The sequence below is a fragment of the Thunnus maccoyii genome, chromosome 19 (assembly GCF_910596095.1).
Source record: "Thunnus maccoyii chromosome 19, fThuMac1.1, whole genome shotgun sequence".
Taxonomy (NCBI): Eukaryota; Metazoa; Chordata; class Actinopteri; order Scombriformes; family Scombridae; genus Thunnus; species Thunnus maccoyii.
Window position 1 is genome coordinate 17,565,179 of NC_056551.1, and position 22,040 is coordinate 17,587,218.

The 22,040-nt window shown below is 39.5% G+C and overlaps 2 protein-coding genes across 4 annotated transcripts; one reads left to right on the forward strand and one right to left on the reverse strand.

The window, feature by feature from the left end:
* Positions 1–1,115: 1,115 nt before the first annotated feature.
* Positions 1,116–11,321, reverse strand: fam78ab (family with sequence similarity 78 member Ab). Of its 3 annotated transcripts, none has more exons than XM_042396065.1 (3): positions 10,159–11,321; positions 9,276–9,579; positions 1,116–2,959 (listed from the first exon to the last, which is right to left on the reverse strand). In XM_042396065.1, the coding sequence occupies exons 1-3, from the start codon at positions 10,163–10,165 to the stop codon at positions 2,434–2,436; spliced, it is 837 nt and encodes a 278-aa protein (XP_042251999.1). In that variant the 5' UTR covers positions 10,166–11,321; the 3' UTR covers positions 1,116–2,433. The 3 variants fall into 3 exon arrangements, with proteins under 3 accessions (XP_042251999.1, XP_042252000.1, XP_042251998.1); XM_042396066.1 differs by having other exon boundaries at positions 10,371–11,320; XM_042396064.1 differs by lacking the exon at positions 10,159–11,321 and having other exon boundaries at positions 1,123–2,959; positions 9,276–9,609.
* LOC121886138 (inactive phospholipid phosphatase 7) lies at positions 10,064–22,040 on the forward strand. Its single transcript, XM_042396063.1, has 4 exons — positions 10,064–10,145; positions 12,119–12,224; positions 12,377–13,111; positions 20,352–22,040. The coding sequence occupies exons 3-4, from the start codon at positions 12,634–12,636 to the stop codon at positions 20,738–20,740; spliced, it is 867 nt and encodes a 288-aa protein (XP_042251997.1). The 5' UTR covers positions 10,064–10,145; positions 12,119–12,224; positions 12,377–12,633; the 3' UTR covers positions 20,741–22,040.

Genomic DNA, 22,040 nt, shown 5'->3' on the forward strand with positions numbered 1-22,040 from the left:
CTAATTATGACAGCAGTCCCCCCTCTAGCCTTTTACATCTTCTCCTTTCATCACGATGCCCTGTGACTCAGCCTGGAGAAGAGGCTATCTCGATTACACATGAACCAAGCCAAACACAAGTGTCTGATGCAACCATGTATGGGCTTATGTAATTATAATAACATAGTAATTCACCTCATGGCATGAATAGATTTAATGTTTGAGCTCTGGTTCAGCTGGATATCGTTTGACTTTGACTACAAAATGCTACATTACACAGTGAAACAGCAGCAGCTTACTGATCTTTGTGGAATACATGAGCAGATAAGACCTTGCATGCTAATTATTACTTTGGTTGGGGCCAAAACACAGGAGGTCGGTGGGCACTTTGAACTTGCAAGAAGTTTTTTAACATCCAAAAGTAAAAACTAACTTAAAAGTACACAAAGAAAAACTTTTTAGCAATATTTTGGCTTCCCAAAAAAAGGAAATAAAAAATCATGATGCAAAATTCTGCCTCCCTCTCTCTGCTTTCAGATACTTGGCAGCTGAAACCCTACTCTAAGATTAACAGTTAAATGGGCATCATCCCATTTAATGTTGGTATTTAGCTGACCAGAGCTGTTTGTCTATGCGTGTGTGTGTGTGTGTGTGTGTGTGTGTGTGTGTGTGTGTGTGTGTGTGTGTGTGTGTGTGTGTGTGTGTGTGTGTGTGTGTGTGTGTGTGTCTTACATTTGCTGGCGATGAAATAAAGGGCGACAAGCCCCACATTTCTGCAGTGAGAGCTACAACTGGCAAAGCAGAGAAGTGGGTCATCTATATGCCAACCGAGCAGTCAGGATCAAACTTGCATGCCTCTTGCTCTGCTTTTCAGCCTCAACAGCAGATAAAGCGAGAGAGAAAGTAGAGGGGAAGGCAGGGTAGACGAAAGGGAGGAGTGGGAGAGAGATAGAGAGAACACTGGTGTAGATGAAGATTACAGATGATTGAGGATGACAGAGAAGAAAACAGAAAACATGGTAACAGAAGCGACAGATGTTTTGATTTTAATATATTAAATTGTATACAGGATTAAGGATATTAACGGATTAAAGGAAGGCAACAATAATAAATAGAATGTGTATGAGATTGTCACACATAACAGATAGCTTGCTGTTTTCTAGCAAGCGGCGCTGTCTCATTTTCCAGTTATTGAAAGTTATTTCCCCTGTGTGTGTCTGCTTATTAATAAAGGTATTGATTGTTCAGTATGAACAACACAAACACAACTGTGGCAAGAAAGAGTGGGCAAGACAGGATGTTTGAAAAAAGAGAAGGGAAGGAAGTGAAAAGGGGCCCTGAGATGGAGTGATGCAGAGAAGGGAAAATTTGTTTTCTGTCGTTAAACAGAATAATGAAATGAGGTTAACTGAGGAGCGCTTTTGAGTACCTTTTGCTCAAGCTTATTGCACGTATGATTTATTGTGTTGAGTGCTATTGACCAGGGTTGGCTTTAATGATGTTCTCTGTATGTTCATCAGCACAGAGCATCTCTTCTGTTGCATAATGCACTTGAAACACAACTAGTTAGCCTTGTTGTATAGCTGTGTCTACACATGATGCTGGTTGTGCTTGTGAGTCAATACATCAGTCAAGTAAATTCAACTGAACACAAAAGCCTAGATTTCTGACCCAGGTCTTCTTCTTCAGTGGTATTGTTCCTGTCCTAAACCCACACATGCCAGCACCAACAGTCTGGAAGAGACGGGACAAATGAGCAAAATACTGCATTGCACTTAGTTTAAGGCTAAAACGTTTGCAGTGGAAAGCGATGTCAACTTAAGGCAGCATGGATTGAATGTCTTGCATGTTATTAAAAAAGTACTAAAATCTATGTCACCCGATGCAATTTGTCATGGGAAGCACACAACAACAAACAATTAAATGCACTCTCTCCCAGCCCATAAATAAAAACACAACTGGTATTCATACACAAAGTTTGTGCATATCCATGTATGTAGCAAGTGTGCAGACATGGTCATGTAAATACCTCAATCCACCCACACTCACAAACCCAATATCACTTGGCCCAAACAGCCAAAATACAAAATTAAAATAATAAAAACAAGAAATTCTCTTGTTTTTCATTTTTGCAGTGACTTTGTTTAGCACAGTGAGGCCCGACCCAGTTTGAAGGTAGAATGGTTGCAGTTTGTTCACTCCAGTTTTAAAAGTACACCTCAAAGCAACAGCTGGTCTTTTTTCAGAGCTGGTTTAGTCCTGCTTTCATTTGTCTCTGCCTGTTTTTCTCTCTGTTTTTTTAAACATAAGAAAAGAGGCAAAGAAAAGAAGAAAATAAATATCAAAGAAGGGTTAAAGCAGTGAGAGCTGGTGAATAGCAGGTACAAAAGAAGGATAACAAATAAAAGATGATACTGTTCAGGTATCCAAGGCCAGTCTGGTCAGTGGAACGGGTCAGTATTTGGGTGGGATGACCACCACAGGGTCACCATTCTTTGGCCGCCACATCAGCACCTGGGCGTCATTGGCGTTGGGCTTGACCATGGCGTTAGGGGGGATGGGCTCATTCTTGCCCAGGATCTGAGGTTGTTCCTGGGCAAAGGGCTCGTTCAGAACAGCCCTGTGACCCAGAGGCTTCTCTGGGTCCACGTGGATGTGAAGCTGCATCCTCCAGCGGACTGTCTGCAGGACAAGTGTCTCTGAGGTGGCCTGGTTGATGGCCACCAGCCAGGTCGTAAAACTCTGGTCTCGGTGGATGCTGCTAAGCTGAGGCACGTTGCTGTCGCTGACCGGCACACCCCAGGTCACGCTGGGGTAGAAATTGTCATTCATACTAACACTGAACTTGCTGTCCTTCTTGGTGGGGCCTACGATGGTGCAGGTCTCTGTGGTGTTGCCGTACCAAGGGTAGTTGACACCATCTGAGTCGCTGATGGCCTGGATCTTGCCATCACGCAGGTCAGGGAGCTCCCAGCTTGACCTGAAATTTGAAAGGAGATAGATAGATGAGAATCTATTCAGAAATAGCTCATAGACCTTAGTCTTTTTGCACAGATGGTTACACACAGTTCTCTACACTGAGCTGACTTTTTCAAAACTCCTAACATAGTCAGCACAACAGCAGTCAATGTGGAATAAACTGTAGCTAAGTGTTCGTTGCTTTGACACAAAATTAATCTTCCAAATTCATGAATTGTTTTTCTCACTTAAACTCAACCACCACCAAAATTCAGTCCATTTTACATGTTTGAATACTATTATAAAACTAAAAAATTTACATTAGATTTCTAACATAACCCATAGATGGATTATTTTCCGCATTGAGGTTGAACATTTATGACCTCTGTCCACATGATCAGATGTCTCTCCTTGAAGCCTGGACATAATCTGCAGTAGATTTCCAGGGGTGGAAGACTGGGTTGACCAGCACTGTCGTAAATATATCTGTAGAAACCCTACAGGTGTGTCTGGAGTAAATATATACAGTGCACATTTGTCTTGTAATGCATTACTAGAATTATTTTGGTTTAGAAAAATGAAGCCTTCTGAGGCATATTGCAGCATTTGTGATTAATTTCTGTAACATAAACTGTAAAGTAGCACAATCCATGCAGTAAACAGGTGCCATTCTTGGCTTATAAAATAATAATAATAATTGTTATACGTACTTTATTGCTACCAGGTGTTAGTGTTTTTTTTAAGTCTTTGTGTTATGAATGTTGGGAGACAAATGCGGTCAGTATCATGGATCATGAAGGGTTGATCTTGAGATGTGTATGAAGTGATTTGGTTGCATTTGGGCTGAGACACATCGCTACAACAAAATCTGCAAGGGCAAAAAAGAGAAGACAAAAAACCCCCATGAGAAACCAGTAACAAACATGCCAACTACCAAAACCACTTCCTTTGGAAGTAAAACTAGAAGTGTGCTTATTTGAAATGTTGTGTAATTGCACAGGAACATGGTGTGCATGCACAAGTACAGTGACCCGAAGTTAAATCAGAGGGTTTTCTGTAAACTGTGATGGATTTTTACAACTGGCAGTTTGGGTCATAATCATTTGCCTTCGTTTTCTCTTCCAAATAAGCGCTGCGTTTCTTCAGTAACACTAAAAGAACTGATGGCAAAACCTACAAAAATATAAACTAAGTCATAATAAATTGGGATTATAATGCACAATAAACCAAACCAAATGATTCCTATTGTAAAAACCTCTCCTGTATAATCTTTTCTGTATAAATAGCTGAAAATTTGCATCTCAATGGTGTGACAAGTCTCCCTCTTGGTATAATAGTGTATCTAACAACACATGACGGAAGCAAAAAGTTGACTCAAAGCCTCACAGTTGGATCTTTCCGCCAATTTTTCAAACTGCTGAGGAAAAATACAATGCAGCAATGAAATATTGTGACACACAGCAGGCGACGCTGAATGACTTAAGTGACCCAGTACCGCTGGTCTGTCCACCTATCGATTTTCTGCCCGCAGCAGGAAAAAGATTACCTTTCACTCCCTGGAGCCAAGGATCAGCAGAATAGAGGAGATAACAGTGTGATCACCAGCCACATGACTTACTGCCTGCTTGGCCTGGCCTCACATCGTGATTTATGTATTCACCCAGGGGGTGAGATTAGCATGTCGGGCATGATAATAGCTAGCCCTTATGTGTGCGTGTGTGCTCTTGTGTGCACATATGTACACTTCTATTTTGAAAAATCACTTAATCCTCTCAACTGATGCCTCCAAAACAATTTGCAGCAATTTATCTCTTTTTAATCAGAGCCATGAACTCAAACAGTGAATATCTGCCTCTGAATTTCTGTGGGAAACTTTTCTTATTTATCATTCATGACCACATGACGTGATATAAATCTCTGGCTTTTAAACCATACAGACAATATGGCCTCACAAGCACATGTGCTGAGCAGCATGCCATTTTCCTACAGGTGGCACTTTCCATCAAAGCTTGAACACTAAACTGCCTGAATGTTGGTTTGTTTGCCAGGTCCTGGTGAAAAATAAAAAATAAAGGATTTTATGATGAACATCATAAGCAAGAGCAGAGCAGCAAGCAGCAATAGCGCGGGGGGGGGGGGGGGCAAGCACAGGCACATAACTCAAGAGTAGACCGCACGCAGGTATAGTGAAGAGTCGTCTACCCGCCGAGGAATTTTTGATTGTGACTGTAGAAAGCATTGCAGAGGTACGGCTCACTTCCTGTTTGTGTCTTCACCAGCAGCTTTGTCACAGCCAAATGGTCTGCAACAAGAGGTGTGATTGTTTGTGACAGAGCCATGTGGACTCACTCACTTCTTTAGAAAAAAAACTACTGTCCGACATTGTGACTCCTGCATGTCAGTGATTCCCAATCAAAGTTACTTCTACCTCAGGGGGGACATGTAAACTCATTTGATTTATGATTTAAGATTTGATTTTAAAAAATAGATCTACATATTGAGTCTTATTGTAACACTTGAACACCAGAGGTTGTGATTGAGAGTGTGTGAAAACTGGTTAGCAAGTGAGCAGAGAAGTCTAAATAGTTAGATAAAGGTAATGAATAAATGGTTCAAAGTTATAAGAGAGATAAAAGTAATCGATCAACAGTTGAAATAGATAGCTAATGGATAAATGGTAAAATTGTTCAAAGTAATGGATAAATGGTTGTAACGCTTAGCTTCTGCCATAAATAATACAAATATTAAGCAAACCAACCTAAACACTGATGATTCCAATGTGTGGATTTTTTTTATTGTAACAATATCAGCTTCTAGAAAGTTAGTATTATTAAATAAAAACACATTTAGAATATGATGGGTGGTGTCGATGAAGGGAGTTCATCTGATTGGGCTGTGGAAGTGCATCTGAAACAGACAGTTGGGAACCACTGCTCTAGTGGAGGGTTGAAATTTCCTGTTCACCTGTGACATGACTTAAAACCTCCAGTGACGATAAGGCCTGAACCGATATCTTAAGCAAATAATATCTGCTTTCATGCAAGATGTAGTGAAGACTGCATGAAGTTTACGGAAGAGGCAAAGAAATGTGTTTTTGACCAAACTAGATTCACTGGATCTATCTTACTGACCAAGAAAAAAAATTGTGTGATTCAGAGTTTTTGGCTGGATGACAGCAGTATGATTTTGTCAAGTTTACATATAGCTTTAGTGAGAAATTGTGTATCTACTGAGGAATCTTGATCATGATTGAGCAAAGCGATGCAGAAACACAGCTCACTTCCTATTTCTGCATCTTTGCTGTCCCATTCATTTGCATGTCACAGGCGAATTGGCTTGGCAAATTGGCTTGGAGTACCAAAACTTAAAGCGTCCAAGAGATCATTTCTTTCACAGATGGTGTAGATTGGATCAGTTTTGCAGGAGTAGAAGTAAAGACATTAGGTGCTAATGCAATCAATGATTACAGCAAGCTCCACCTGCATGTGTGTGTGTAGACTATCACACTACTACTACAATATGAAAGTTCATGACCCACATCGGACTGACACAAATGTATGAAACTTAAACAACAGATAAATATTCGATCTAATGTTAGATTAATTTCTACCACAGTTGCTATTTTTAGGACAACTCAGAAGGCCTCATATCATCACAATACACACTGGTATGTGCATCAGCACGTGTGCACACCACACCTGTTCATAAATATACTCATACGGTACAAACCGCACCAAACCATACCTCAGTCAAGCAATTCTAAAAGAAAGCAGAAAACAACAGGAGGAAAGACGCTGAATGTGTCCAGAATCCAAAACACATCATCATCAACAGAGAAATCCTCCACATTACCATCCTCAGCTGTTCAGTCCAATTACAGCTTCGCTGATGCTTTATTGCCATCAAAGAAACTACTTAGTATGAGAGTCTCAGCAGCGAGAACAGAATCATCTCTTGTAAGGTGGCCTTGATATGCTTGTGAAGTTCTGTCATTATCTGCCTTCGCTGAAGAAGATGACTGCTTATACAGAAGTTTAATGAAGTTCATATTTGAAAATGTTGATAATGTATAAAAGCAGATTTTTAAGAGAGAGCGACAGGGGTAGACAAAAAAATGTAAATATGGCCGAAGAGGGGATCTGGCTTTGCAAACACTGCTGCAAAGGTGGGGGGGGTGCATTCCAACACCCTATATATAGTACTATATATATATCTGTTACATGGTTGGTTAGTTCTAGCGTGTGATCGCTCTTCTTGTTTGTTGATGGTTTGTCTACATGTAATATATTCAGACATGATTTTTGAGAATGTTAATTCTTAATTTTGTGATTGCTCACTGCAGTTTGGGTATAATTTCTCTGTAGAACTGTTAACTGTCTTATTTTGCTTTGAAACACATCAAAGTGCTGACCACCATTGCTCTCTAATAGCTAACAAATGCTGCTGATTGGCATTTAACCTAATATGAGTGCAACTTTTTAGGAGCCTTTGAATTCCTTGTCAGTACAGAGTTCACAATGTTTTGCAATTTTGGTGGTTAAAGCCATCTTTAAAAGAATCTTTTTACAATGTGGAAAAACTGAGAAGAAATATTGATTATCTGGCCATTCTTAAAGTCAAGTCCAATACACTTGGTATGAGTAATTGTCTCGGTTTTGGGCTTCAAGATTGGGAGCTATTCTTCTTGTTGTTTACATTCATTTCAAAATTGAACATTTCCGAATGGGTCAATGTTCCTCTGAATAGAAACAGTACATCACTAACCCGAAAACAACTTAACAAAAGAGCGCGATTATTAAACTTCAGCTAGATAAAAGAGTAAATATTCACAATAACATTGTGCAGTTTGGATAGATGGATGGAAACGGTAATTACTGTCAACACAAATGCAGTTTCCAAAAAGGCATCGATCAGAGTGGACTTTTAGAGAGTAATTGAGGGCTCTCTCGATTTTCTCACCATCTCACTCTCTCCCTCTCTCTCACACACACACATCCATGTACACACATGCAGGGCCATTCTGGGGCTGGGGTGATGGGGAGGGGACCATGGTGTCTCTAATCTTAGACATGCAGCACTCAAACATCCTCTGCTGCAATGTCTACAGATAAAGCATATTCTGAGAGCATGTCAGCTTGTGGTTGGCCACTACAGGATGCCTGCCTGTCACACATTTGTGCCAGTGTCCACACACACAAACATAAACTCACACACCAACACTGAGCACAAAAAAAAGAGAAAGAAAAAGACAAAGAATGAGAAAGACACCTGTTCATAATCATTCTCTGTCATGAGCATGAAATTGTTTATGTGTGTCTTGTTTATAACCAGTGGTGCAAAAGAACTGTGTATTGACAAGTGAAGGATCTGAAAGGTCAGAGCAAATACTTTCCATCACAATACTCTCTCTCATATCTGTCAGAGCTTTTCAGTACTTTGCGGCCTATTCCTATAAATGTAGCGTCCATTTCGAATGTGCTAACGCTGACGTGTGTGAGTGTATATGGCATGAGGAAGTGTGTGTTTTCTCAATGCAATGTGCAGACTGGTGCTTGTGTACAGTTGAGAAACTCAGATGCAACTGTGGACTAGTTTCACTACTTCCACTGAAGCGTAGTTTTAGAATTATTAAACAGGAACACCGACAGTATCATAACCCTGCCCTTAAAGTTACACTACTTTTTTTCTCGTTCAGTAATAACTACTTTAAGTTAGGTTTCTTTTCCCTATATCTAAACTCATTAAAACCTTGGTCTGTATAGCCCAATATCAGGGATGGTTCATGGTAGATGTTGTTGGCCTAAAATGTTGAGTAATATGTTTTCATCAGATATTAGTAAAACTGTTCTAAACATGTTCTAAAATACAGGAGCATCACCATTTAGTTATGTTAGCTTTCCATTTATTTTCTAAATAAAGCCTATGTATGATAGATAAAGGGAATCACCTCAGCAAATCCATTAAGAAATTTAAAGAGAAACATAATAAAAGTGTGAATTTTTTAAAGCAAACCTATTTTATTCAGATTATAACAGAATAATCTGAATATTTGCTCAGTTTCTTTAACGCATGATCACAGTTCTGGTAACGTGAAGATGGACCTGATGGTTCAAATTAACCGAGCCAACCGTGTTTTAAATTATACATAGCCTAAACTGAATTGTGGCTGACGTGTCAGTTCCAGCAAGTTAACATCACTTTTATTAATCAGTGTTAGGGGTTAATTATCCTTATTTCTCATTAAGAAGCTGCAAACCAAATGTGTTCAACACATGCTCATCATGATCGTCAAAGCTTGAGCACCACAGAATGAAACGAATAGAGCCCGTGATACTCACATCCCCTTAGTTCCGTACGTGTTGTAGAACTCCATGTGGTTACAAGCTTGAATCCAGCCGATGGTCCATGTCTCTTTACGGGCTACTGGTGGCACCAGGACCCGGGCAAAAGCTCGGAAGTGCGGTGTCCGGTATCGCAGGACCACGCTGGATGACTCGTCGATGCTGGTGGGGTTGGAGTCGATGGAAGTGTTCACCTCCAGGACGATGATACTGTCTCGGAAACTCTTGGGCTTACACCTGATACTCTGGATACAGCCCATTGCATTAAATAGCAACACAATCCACCACAACGTCCAGAGGTCTGGAGAAGGAGAAAGACGCATGGGAACAGGAAGAAAATCACCAAAGTTGGATCGTGTTTCCCCCTACAAAGATGCTCACTAGAACAAAAGGCGTTTAATCACAGCAGAATGTCTCATTTAAAAAAAAATCCATGCACCTTTGATCCAAAACTACTGTCAGAAAGAAGGGGGCAGGCCTAGAAAATCTTCATATTTGAAGAGCTCATCATGCTTTCCGGTGCGTAAAAGCAGCCTCGCCAAATATGTGCAGGTACAATAACTTTCTTTATCCGTGCACTGGTGTTTTCATGCTGTCAAGTTACAACTCATTGCCTCTTGTATGTGCTCTCTCGCACAAATACTTGACCTTTTGGCAACATGCATCCATTGGAAAGGTGCGCGTAAAAGGTTCAGGTTAATTATGAGCTAAATAATTCACAAAAAGTACTAAAATTACACGTTGGCGTCATGTTCTCTTTTCTTTGTCATTATAGGCTCATCTCTGGACAATCATCCAATGGCTAAAGCTCTATCTGGTGACAAGAATCATAATCAAAAATGTTATGCCGGACAAATGGCAGCTCAGGTGTGACACTCACATTGCATGGAGCAGCTTGATGTCCATGTAATCCGCAATTGCTTCACTTCATCACAATGAAAAAAGTGTAATTTAACGGTTTAGGAGCGTACGTTATTACGTCAATACAACATGTGTGGATTAAGGGTTCGTGCAGAGCAATTGCATGAATTGTGGTCTATTTTTAGCCGACCAAAAAAAAAAAAAAAAGACAACATGCAAAAAGAAGTCTACCTATAAAACAACCCACTGGAAAGTCTCCAGTGTCTTCAGCAGCGTGAGATCCCGGAGATATTCAGCATGAACGGCGGCTCACACAGTTCTTCGGTCAGAGAGGTATTTCCGTTGTCTCCTTCACACCCGCTCCCGTTATTTTTCCCCAAATTGCTGCAAACGATTTCACCGTCCCACAGAGAGAGAGGTAGCATTTCCACTGACATTTAAATCTGGTCGAGTTTGAGACGGAGCACCGCAACATCCAGAGGACACCGCCGGGTCAACTTCAGCACCCATTTCACCGGATCCATTCTTAAATTTCAAAAATAAAAAATAAAAAAATCTCTGGAGGGGAGGAGTGACAGCTGTCACATAGTTCGTCCGAGCCGACAGTTGCGGTCCTCTCTACGGTTGGGATGCAGTTCAGCCTAAATTCCTGCACAAGCTGTCATTTCTCCGTGCTCGTCCCATCGCAGCCACACACAGCAGGTTCACCCCGCTACGCATTGGTCTATTTCAGCTGCCTGGGAAGCAGCTTTATTAAGTATCTTTGAGACGACATTTCCGCCCCGAGGTGCAGGAATGCTGGGAAATGTAGGCAGAGCGACGTCTACCGGTTGCGGTAAATTGCAGGGCATAAATATTCTGAAAGCTGCATGGTGACATTGAGTAGATGTGCCCACGAGGTTTTTATACAGTAGGCCTATACAAAACGCGCCAAAGGGTTAGCTTGTTTTTTTGTTTGTTTTGGAGACTTCTGTAACTTAACTGCATTGAGCTGCATTGAGCTGCAATGAGGCATTTATACAGAAAACTGAAATGACTCAACATTTGAATTCCTCGCCTCACATCAGCTTCTAGGAACAGCCTCTGTGCAATGATGATGGGAAATTTTGTGGCATTTTAATTGACTCATCCCTTTTATAAACGTTTTCAAATAGGAATAAGCTAATCAATTATTATTATTATAGGTATTAAAATTATATAATTTAGAACTATTTATTTAGAAAGTATTATATTACAATTAATATCATATATCATGTACCTAATTAATAGTAGTCAAACTTAAATAATTAAGTGATTATCAAATTAGTAGCAGATTAATTTTCTGTCAATTGACTGACTGATTAGTAATCATTTCAGCTGTAATAATGATAACAACTTCACTTGTGATTAGTCCCTACTTATCTTTTTTCATTGAAATATAATTGCAATTTATAATTGCAATTTAGCTTTTGCAATAATTTAACATCAACATTTATGCCAATAAAGTTGATTTGCTTTGATTTGTAATGATAAGTTATCAATAATCAATATGATCTGATCATCATATTTTGTTCACTGTTGTGTGCTGTGAAAAGTATGCCAAAAGCGTTTCTTCTTAGTGATCAATGAGGTTATTTTTATTTCCCACAAAACAACCAAAAAAAACACATTTATTTACATCATTTACTCACATTTATTTTATTGTTTTTTGTTCATCATTGGATTGTATAACTTTTAAAAACCCTCCCTGTGCCTCTGTGATGACGGCAGCATACAGGCGCGCCTCTGTCCTGCCGCTGTCTGTTTAAGCACCTTGGAGAACTCCTCTCCTCCACAGAGCGCACCGCAGAGGTTGAATCGCAAATGTGCGTAAACTACGTCAAATCCGCACGGAATAACCAATTGCTGCACTGACTGGGCTGCCTTGTCTTCACCCTTTGTTGATGATTTTGATCTGCCCGTCAACTTTTTCAATTTTTACCTGCATCGCTTTGTGCCAGAACCCATTTCCCCTAGCTGCCTGGATATCTGAGGTTTTATGGAGACTACAGGAGAGATTTAGAGTGATGCTGTACGTGTGATTCATGGCTGGATATCCATCGCCTGGTAAGATGACAACACTGTGTCTTGCGTATGTCTTGCACATTTTCAATACTAGAGAAAACACTGCGCTCAGCGAGGCACCTGTTCGCCGTGTGCTTGTGCAATGTTGTGGCGTAACAAGATGCTTATGCTGTTATTTTATCTCCATGCTGTAGATCGGGTTTCACTGGATTGGCCGAAGCAAATGCCACTCAACACAGCCTCCCTCCCTGCATGGGTCGCGGTATAAACAGCATGGCCATCGCGCATTCCAGTGTCTAAATATATCTATTAAGGCCACAGGAGGGGGAGGACTGGTGTAGGGGGTTTATCCTGGGACATTTTACTGCCGTGGTAAACTCGCACCACTTGAATTATCTTCCGGAGATTGACATTGTTGCGCCCTCAGAGGAGAAATCGGCCCTATCCAAACATGCCCTCGAATTACAATGTTAGATCCAGGACGCGGGAGAGAAACAGCGTCCTGAGCAGACCTGAGTTCATGTCCCTGAACCACCAGCCCCCGCGAAGCGGCGGCCCTTCTGAAAGCCGAGGCAGTGCAAGGCGACCCGGTCAAATCAAGCACCAAACAAGCCAGCCAAGTGAAGAACCTACCGACAGCGGCAGCAAGGACAGGAGAGAGTCCAACAAAATGCCAGAGGAAGACTGTATGCAGCTGAACCCTTCATTTAAGGGAATAGCGATGAACTCCCTCCTCGCCATTGATATCTGTCTGTCCAAGCGCATGGGGGTGTGCGCCTACACGTCGTCCTCCTGGGGAGGCTGCCGCTCCATGGTCGGCCTGTTAGCGCTTACAGGGCACGGCATCACGTGGATCATTGGCACTATAGTGTGTCTCACGAGGAGTAACACTCTGGCTGGGCAAGAGGTCCTGGTCAACCTGCTGCTTGGTAAATGACACAATCATCAACCTCTCCAAATCACCATAACTGCAGTTCATCCTTAAAATACACCACACACGTGCGCGCCACGGCTGCATGAAACAAGCACCTAAAAGCTCACAATCTACTTTTGACTTCTTCTGCATGAAACTGATGCACATTCACAGCATGACATCACACTGTCAAAACTTGCATAGACTTTCAGCCTGTTTTCTTCCCACCTGCTGTGAAGTCAGACAGACGTGCCAATCGCCACTGTGTTGTGATTATAGTCCTCTTGTGACACGCAAGATTAACACTTTCTCACAAGGCATATTTTACAATGGGTTTATAAATCGTTATCAGCATGTCTTGTATTAATGCTGCATAGATCAAGGAAGGAGGAAGAGGCCTTCACAACATAGAAACCTTAAGAATGTTCTCACATATGAGTTATTACTATTTTCATAGCATTAATAAAGCCATTAAGTAAAGGCTCATAAACCTGTCATAAGGTCTGACTTATTAGAAAGTGGTGCCAGATTGTGTTTTCAAACCCATGCACTTTATCATTATGATTACCACTTGATTAATATTATGCTGATTGGCACATCTGACTGTCCTTCAGCGACAGAGAAGGAAAAAAAATGCAAATTCAGACTATAACAGAGGACAAAGACATCAGCATGTGTCAGTTTTGTGCAGTAATGTCTACATTATGTATGAAGAAGGATGGTTATTATGTTGCAGATTTCCTGTCTACTTAGCATTTTCAAGTACTGCTTTGACCATCATCCCACATAGTCTAATGTAATCCAATACTATAGTCCCATAATAATACCTTTGTGAATCTCATTTATGATCATCTCATGAAGCTTCTGTTCAGTTTTTGTTGACATTATGTCAGAGAGGTGTTGATTTAACTCTACATGTTACTGTATGTGATGTATGAATATAATACAGCCACACACTGCTTCAGAAATACAACTATTTACAAAGGTTGTCCTTCTGCAGCACTTGCATTACACTGCATGATGGTTCATGATATTATGTTGACTAGACGTGTTCAGTTCATGTTAACTCTGAGTCTTCGAGGTGAACTGACTGTAGGCCCACTGAATCACCGTTGTCAGTGACTGAATCAGTAGCTTTTAGCAGTGCTCCCTTCGCTGGTGTGTAGGAGCTCCGTCTTTAGCTCAGCTGGGATAGACAGTATGTTACTTGTATGGCACTGGTATTAATGGTGAGTCACTTAGCTTAGAAAAAAGTGAACAAATAATCCATAATATATAGTCAGCGACTACGAATCTTGAATCAGCAAAATGTTTTGTTTTTTCCTCCTTATGCTGACCCTAAAACAAGATGCCTTGGATCAATGCTTATTCAGCAGCTAATGGATTCTCAAACATTTATAAATCAAAGTTCCCCAGACATTAGTCGTTCGTAGCCTTTATTTTAAAAGGTTTTGTCCTATGGATCCATACATAAAACATCTTTGTTACTTATTCAGTATTCTATTGTTTGCCTGTTTCTACTAATGGTAATATAATAGCGTTAAGCAGCAGTACAGCAGCACATTTTACAAATAATTCTGCACCAAAGAGCACAGACTACATGAGATGTTTTTTTTTCTTGGGGAAACTGAGTGTGTGTGTGTATGTGTGCAAGCAAGTGCACATGCATACACACACACACAGTCTCAGGCCAAACAGATTATTGACCAAAAAGCAGTACAAATCTCCTGGCTGTAGCTACATTGAGCTCTGATTGGAAGCCGGTAAATCTCTGGATTTGGGACACTGTTGCATTGTCGAGTCCCAAATGCTTGTTCATTATTTGCTGGTCTGGGATCATTTCTAGTCTATTGAGGTCTGTCAGGAGAAAATCTATGAACATACCGAACACTGGGTGGGGAATTAAAATTTAATGCTGGCTGAAATTCTGTTTTGTTTTTAGCTTTTTACAGGGAAGAAATCAGCCAAGATTGGTCTGTTGGGGTTAGTTTAACTCAGACCGCTGTTCAAAAATATTTCCCATATAGTGTTTTGAAAACATAGTCTAGTCACACAATGACTGGATCTGTCTAAAAGACTACAGAGCTTGTCAGAGACTCCAAAAGCAGACCTTGACTGTGCAGAGGGTGTTCCCAACCTTATCAACCTCAGTGTAGTGCTGCTTTGGTGTTTTCTGGTCTCTGCCTCTGTGTGACTTACAGTCTTTACTCCACTGACCTAGTTGCTCCATTTCACAAAGAATCCGTGTTTACCTCACATAATGCATCTCCATTCAAATTGTGGGGCTCAAGGCATCAAAATGTTGCTAAATTGACATGGTTCTGTTTGCACTAATTACTCAATGTATGAACCATATCAGTGCCAAATTGCTGTTTTATCAGACATTAAAAACTTGGTGGAAAAAAATGTATAAAAATCCAAATGTTCACATTTTAGTGGCAACTCTTGAAAACTTTTGCTACATTCAGTTGTGAAAGTTTTGATGTATGTCTTCCATGAGTCATACAATGCATGTACCATCCTTAGCCACCTATTTGTTCAGTTGGATGTTTGAGCTTCACTGTGCAGAATGACATGTGTGCAGAGTTTGACACTAGAGGGCTGTTTTCAAAGTTTCCGTGTCTACTAGAAATCTGAGTGTACGGCGTGTATGTACGAGCAAGATTTGCGACATAACAACTAGTTTGGAGCCGATCTCTTTGCTGTATACAACTTACAGAAGTGTGATGTGGAAACTTGAAGCCTCCAGTGCACATACACTGAGAATGGACTTCTCAGTGAAGCATCTTGTGTCCAGCAGTTAAACTTTTGCAATGAACAATATTTGCATAGATTCAGGATTTTTCAATAAGGGAGGAGGATGTATGTCATTTTAAGGATTTTTTTTATCAAAGGTAATTGAACTTTTTTTGTGAAAAAAACATATCAATTTATTATTTTAAGCAGAATATTTTATGTGTTTTAAAACATGACTGGAGGGGATTTTTAAATCTTAAAGTCACTTCTTTGAAAAATGTGTCCAATATAAAAAGTGTTGCTGTTTATTACAGGACTGCACTGCAAGTACGCAGATTTAATTGCAACAATATCACCCTTTATAAAGGGATTAATGAGGCAGAGTTTGGTGAACTCTAAATGCCCACTTTCTTGTACTGTAGTTGAGGCCTGTATGGATGGTGATAGGAACAAACAGACATGATCAAGCCATGCTCACACAGCTGTTGCCTTTAATTCATTTTTCATTATGCTTGGTGGCTTGGCTCAGTATTTAGCACTACGTTTCTAGAGGCTTACCTGTGTGCAGCTCTTGTTTTTCTGTTGGTGACAAGAATTCACCAATACAGTCATTAAACTGGCTTTAATCTATATTTTTATATTGACAGTTGATCACAGGATTATTTGTATGTGAAAGGAGACGCCCAAAGTGACAAACCCACAGAGAATTTTCGCTTAATTATCACTCATTATCTTAAAGTTTCAGTCCACTCCCACCTTTCCAACTTTCATGAGCATTGTTTTTGCCCACAGAAAACAGCCGTTTCCGGTGAAAAAAAACTGTAAAAAATCCACTGTACACAACCTCTGCAGCACCAAACTGCAGACAAATAAAGTGAGCGATTAGCTGGTGAACATAGTGGAGCATTTAGAGCCAGATATTTTGCTCAGGAGTTGGTAGAGACCAAAAAAAAAGCCAAAATCAGAGTGAATACTGGACATACATTCATAAGGTGGATACAAACACAACTAAGTAAATACTATTATTTCTCCATATTTGCTGGATGTGTAAATACACAACTTAAAAGGTGGTAATACTATATGTAGTGTTATGTTTACAGCTAGTTTCCACGATCCTCAAGTGGCCAAAATATTAGTTATTACAGGTTTAAATAGACTGATTTGACAGGTTTTCATATTAAATGTTCAACCTTTGTATTGCCATAGAAACTAGACAGATGTGCAATCTCTCAGTTTGGGGCGGCAAAAACTTTTCAGATTTGTAAGATACGATAATATACATTTTATTGTTGTCTTAGGGATTTTTTTCTTGGGTTCAGCACCACTTCATCACAAAGCATTTTTCTTCAGACGTACTAAGCAGCATCCTTACAATCATTCATACAGAAAAATACATTTAAAAAAAGCTTAAGTTCATACATTGAACAGAAAAAACACACAAACCAAAAAAAGAAACACACAAAATAATATAAAACCAATACAACTGATAAAACCAGTAGAATAATATTGCACTAGTTTTGCACGTTGTGTGAGGATATTACATGTTGCACATTATCAGTTGTAGATGAAATCACTCATCTTGACAAGGGAAAGTAAAACATCATATAATCTATCTAGAGTTGAACACTTTCCATAAAGCAAATTAGAACAGCAGCAAAAGTGGTATTTACAGTAGAGATGGGCTTGCAAACCTTCCTTCCAATCATGGCCACCTTATAAATGACTCTTGCTATGCTGATCATAGTGGTTTTGATGTTCTCTACCCTGATCTGGCCTACAGATCACGCACATGCAAGTTCATGTTATAAATGTTCTGCAAATGATTTTCTGGCCACAGTGAGTCAGTTAAAATGACAAACTAATCTCTCTCTCACTCTTGCTGCGATTTTAAAGAAACTCAGAGCACACAAGGCATAAATAATTGTGCTAGTGCTCTTTTATTCTCTTTTACTCTTTATCTTAACTTGATACTGTGAGAAACAATGGGCATTGTGGGTTTTTTCCTCACAATGCAAGTTGATCTGTGGCAGTCCTGACCAATTATATGCCAACACCCGATACACTCTTTGGGAATGAAGTTTCTGTTCTCAATATAGCCGGCTTGAGTAAATCAATTTAAATTTAAACAGTGAATCTGCATTCAGCATCCCAGGAATCTGACTTACTGATGGAGAGTGTTTGTGTGGTTCTGTGCGATCAATAACTGGAGCCTGGTTTCAAACGTGTCATCATGCTGTGCTGAGTGCAGTTGCTCTGTCTGTCCTGGTTTCAAAGCCCAGAACACTGAAAAACTCTCTACAGAGACATCACAAACACACTGCAGAACAAAAATCCAAAAGAAATCACACAGTCTGCCTGCATGAGAAAGTACAACTTTGAAAAACACTGACATTCTTCAGGAAAAAAAAAGATGCAAAAACGATGTTGTTTTGTTAATCATTGATGTATTGAAACAAAAAAAAAACTGTCAGGGCAAACTGTACTCTGACTGTTGTTTCAGTTAGTTGAAGGGCACCGCGGACAGACGTGTCCTTACATCTGATAATATGATGTGTCATTTCTTGGCTCACCTTCTGCCTCCTCTCAGTACTTCTTAGATGCGGACTGCCAGGAGGCACTATGGGGCCCTGCGGCAAACTGTCCTCACTCACATCACACCAGTTTTATTGTCTACTTATTTTTTTGCTAGCCTGCCCACCTCTCCTTTGTTCCTTCATCTCTTTCTTTAGCATTTAGATTTTTTTTTCCCCTCAGTGATTATTAAAATGACACCACCTCACTAGCCTGCTTGTAAGCAGCTGGAATAGAAGTTAAAATAACGGCATGTCAAGACAGTGAGTGGGCGACTGGAAAGAGAAGTAAGGTAATATAACCAATATGTCAGACAAGTGATAGTTATGTAGTGCAGGGTTGGTTGAGTGTGTGTGAAAATGGCAGACTTGAACAGTAGTTAAAGATGGCGATGGAGGGGATATTTTTAGGAGAGGCATGGAGTTATAAAAGGCATCTGCAAATGTCTGTTATGTGGACTCAGATGCTGCTTAGTAGTGTATTACTTATTATTCTTTCTCACCAAGATATTTCTTTACATATGTACTGTAGTTGTTTTCTGCTCTGTTCAAAGACGCAGATAAAACACATTCAATGCTACTGTGGCTGTCCGTTACTCTCATCTGTTAATGATCTGCTTATCAGTATTGTTTAGTCATTCACTGTTTACAGGTTTACACAAAATGCACAAATGAATTAGTGTGAGGATATGATAATTAGTCCTACAAGTTCAGAGTGATGCAGTTACTCTGTTTTTGGTGATTTCACTGTCCTCATGAAAGTTTATGTGCACCATTCAAAGTTATAGTTTTAAATGGGAAAACTTTATTTCCAATATGGTGGTGTCCCAAGGTAAATAGTAATTCTGTTAAACAAAATTATTGTTTACTTTTTTTCCAACTTTTCTCTATTTTTTGCTTTTTTTCCCCTGTGAAATAGAAGATACTTTCAACTTCTACACATCCAAAAATCTTTCAAATAAGACAATCTGACTGAATTGCTCACAAATCATGTTTTAGCAGATTATTACCAGTGTTGGGTACAGTGTTCAGTGTCTCTCTTTTATGTTTGTGTAACTGGATTGAACTGAACTGATTTGGGATTCTGGGGAAAACAAAACTTTTTACTGAGTGGAATAAACTCTTGAGATTATGGGACGAGTTAACCTTTTGCAGTAATTGGTAAAGCAATTCAGTTACTTTTTCAGAGAAGTAACTAGTAACTATAACTAATCACTAATTTTCAGTAAATTGCCCAACACTGGTTATTATTTATAGGGGTTATAAGCAGACATTGCTTCATTGAGGGGTCATAAGCCAAAAAAACAGAAATTTAGCAGTAATTTAGGACGTGTGGTTATGTGGAACACTGGAACAACAGGCTCATAAAAAATGATTAGTGCATAACTATGCATTTTCCAGTGGTGGAAAGTAAGTAAGTCAATTTACTGAAATACTGTATTGTACTTAAGTGCAATTTTGAGGTGTTTGCACTTGACTTGAATGTTTCCATTTGTCAGATGTCTATGAGCTGTCAGTATTTCCACCAAAGAGGGATTTCCCATCTAAACTTCTCAGATTGTTTTATTTAAATGAATATACAAGGCTCAAAGAGGTAAAACGATCCAACATTTCTGAGAAAATTAAATATTAAAGAAAAGTCCAAAAATGAATATAAATTTGTGTAGCTCAGTTTTTCTTCTTTTCTAACCCATAAATCATCTGACAACGCCTGAGATTTATCTGAGGTGTATAGAAAGTATGAGGTCATTGAAATAAGCTTCACCTCCATCAGTTATAAACAGTAAAATGCTGCTTATTCATTAATTAATTTGAATTAACCATCTAAAAATTAAATATTTAATAATATATCACTCACAGGGTCCATTTTTCTGTCTTTCTTTTTTTGATACTTGTCTAAGATATACCACATCAACAAAAATTAAATCCAACTCTCATTTTTTGTGACAGCCCTCATCCTTGACGTCATGACGGTGGCTGGGGTCCAGAGACTGGTGAAGCGCAGAGGACCCTGGGAGATGACGCCGGGCTTCCTGGACTGCGTCGCCATGGACATGTACTCCTTCCCTGCTGCGCATGCCAGCCGGGCCGCCATGGTCTCCAAGTTCCTGCTGTCCCACCTGGTCCTGGCTGTGCCGCTTCGCATCCTGTTGGTGCTGTGGGCCTTCCTGGTGGGCATGTCCCGGGTACTGCTGGGGAAACACCACCTGACAGATATGGTGTGCGGCTTTGCTCTGGGCTTTTTCCACTTTAGCTTGATGGAGACGGTGTGGCTCTCATCAAACACCTGCCAGACTCTTATTTCCATAAGCACCCTCAGCTGGAGCCCCTTTTTCTGAGCTTTTGATACGACGCTATGATAGCACACAGGGCTCATTTGATACTTGCAATGTCAAGGACTTAGGTCCGGTGAAGTTATTTTTGCAAGAGTCAGATTATTGCAGGTTGTGAACAGAGAAGCAATAACATTTGGATGCAGATGCTGACTTGCATGTAATGCCTAAAACACATCAGGCAGGTCACAAGATCTAAAAGCTTCAAAAATTCTAATATCTCCAGTCAAATCTACTCATACACAACTAAACTCCATCATTTCAATTACAATAAGCACTAACAATAAAGGCAAAATTAAGACAACTGCAAACTGACAATGACTTGGTGAAAATGTGCATAAACAGGAAGATAAAGATTTAGATTTTATACAGTTTATTCTAATTCTTTCTTGTGCCTCTTCTTCTTTACCACTTTACTTCTTTTCATCTTCCTCTTCTCTCAGTTTTCTTTAAATATTTGTGCTATTATTTGAGATTTCATTGGTAAGTGAGATAGTGAAATACTTGAATAGTGTTGAGCACTGAATAGAGTTTGGTGTAAGGCTGTAATATTGGATTTAGCACTAAAATATATAAGTAATTGTTGTTTGGATATTCCACATTGTTTCTAATTGGCATGGCTATTACAATATGTTTGTATCTTCCTGGTGGGATTCTGTTCTTTTAACTGTACATTTATCAAATATGAACTTATTTTAGATGATACTGAATTTAGCTGTTTGTGCCACACTTGCACAGAATTAGTATTTTTATTACAGGGTCAAATGTAATTTCCTACAATTTATGCTCTAATGAGTTTAAATCTTTTTTTATATATAGTAGATATTTCTCCTCAGCTCTGCACATTAGCATAACTGATGTTTGAAGTTTGTTCGTCAGTGATACTGATTCTGTGCCCCACTAAACAAATGTGTGTGGATGCCGACATACGAAGCAAAAATATCAGTTTGATGAAGTTATATCTTTCTTTTCAATTTAGTCATAATTTCTTTTCTTAATATGTCATTGATTGACTATGAAACCAAACCTGCTGTTTTTTTTGTTTGTTTGTTTTTTTTGTGCCAAAATTATTTCAGTGCATTGGTTTGGTGTGTAAATACAGTTTCATGTACTTTAGCTTGATTTGTTCTGTACATGTATTTCATGTTTTTTCTTTTTTTTCCATCGCATTAATAAAACGAGGTGGACTGTCAGTAAAATGTGGATGCCTTTGTATTTTTTTTTTTTTTGTGACCATAAAGATACATAATAGTCCAAAATCTTTGTTTTTGTATTCATTTTCAGGGATAATAGTCATAGTGGTTGC

What these genes read in the sequence shown, in the direction of transcription:
- fam78ab (XM_042396064.1), bottom strand. Translation starts at nt 9,601, where the DNA reads ATGCGTCTTTCTCCTTCTCCAGACCTCTGGACGTTGTGGTGGATTGTG. An exon ending in ACGTACGGAACTAAGGGGAT is followed by an intron (nt 2,960 to 9,275) that starts GTGAGTATCACG and finishes TTCAAATTTCAG; the next exon opens with GTCAAGCTGGGAGCTCCCTG.
- LOC121886138 (XM_042396063.1), top strand. Translation starts at nt 12,634, where the DNA reads ATGCCCTCGAATTACAATGTTAGATCCAGGACGCGGGAGAGAAACAGC. An exon ending in CCTGGTCAACCTGCTGCTTG is followed by an intron (nt 13,112 to 20,351) that starts GTAAATGACACA and finishes TTTTTGTGACAG; the next exon opens with CCCTCATCCTTGACGTCATG.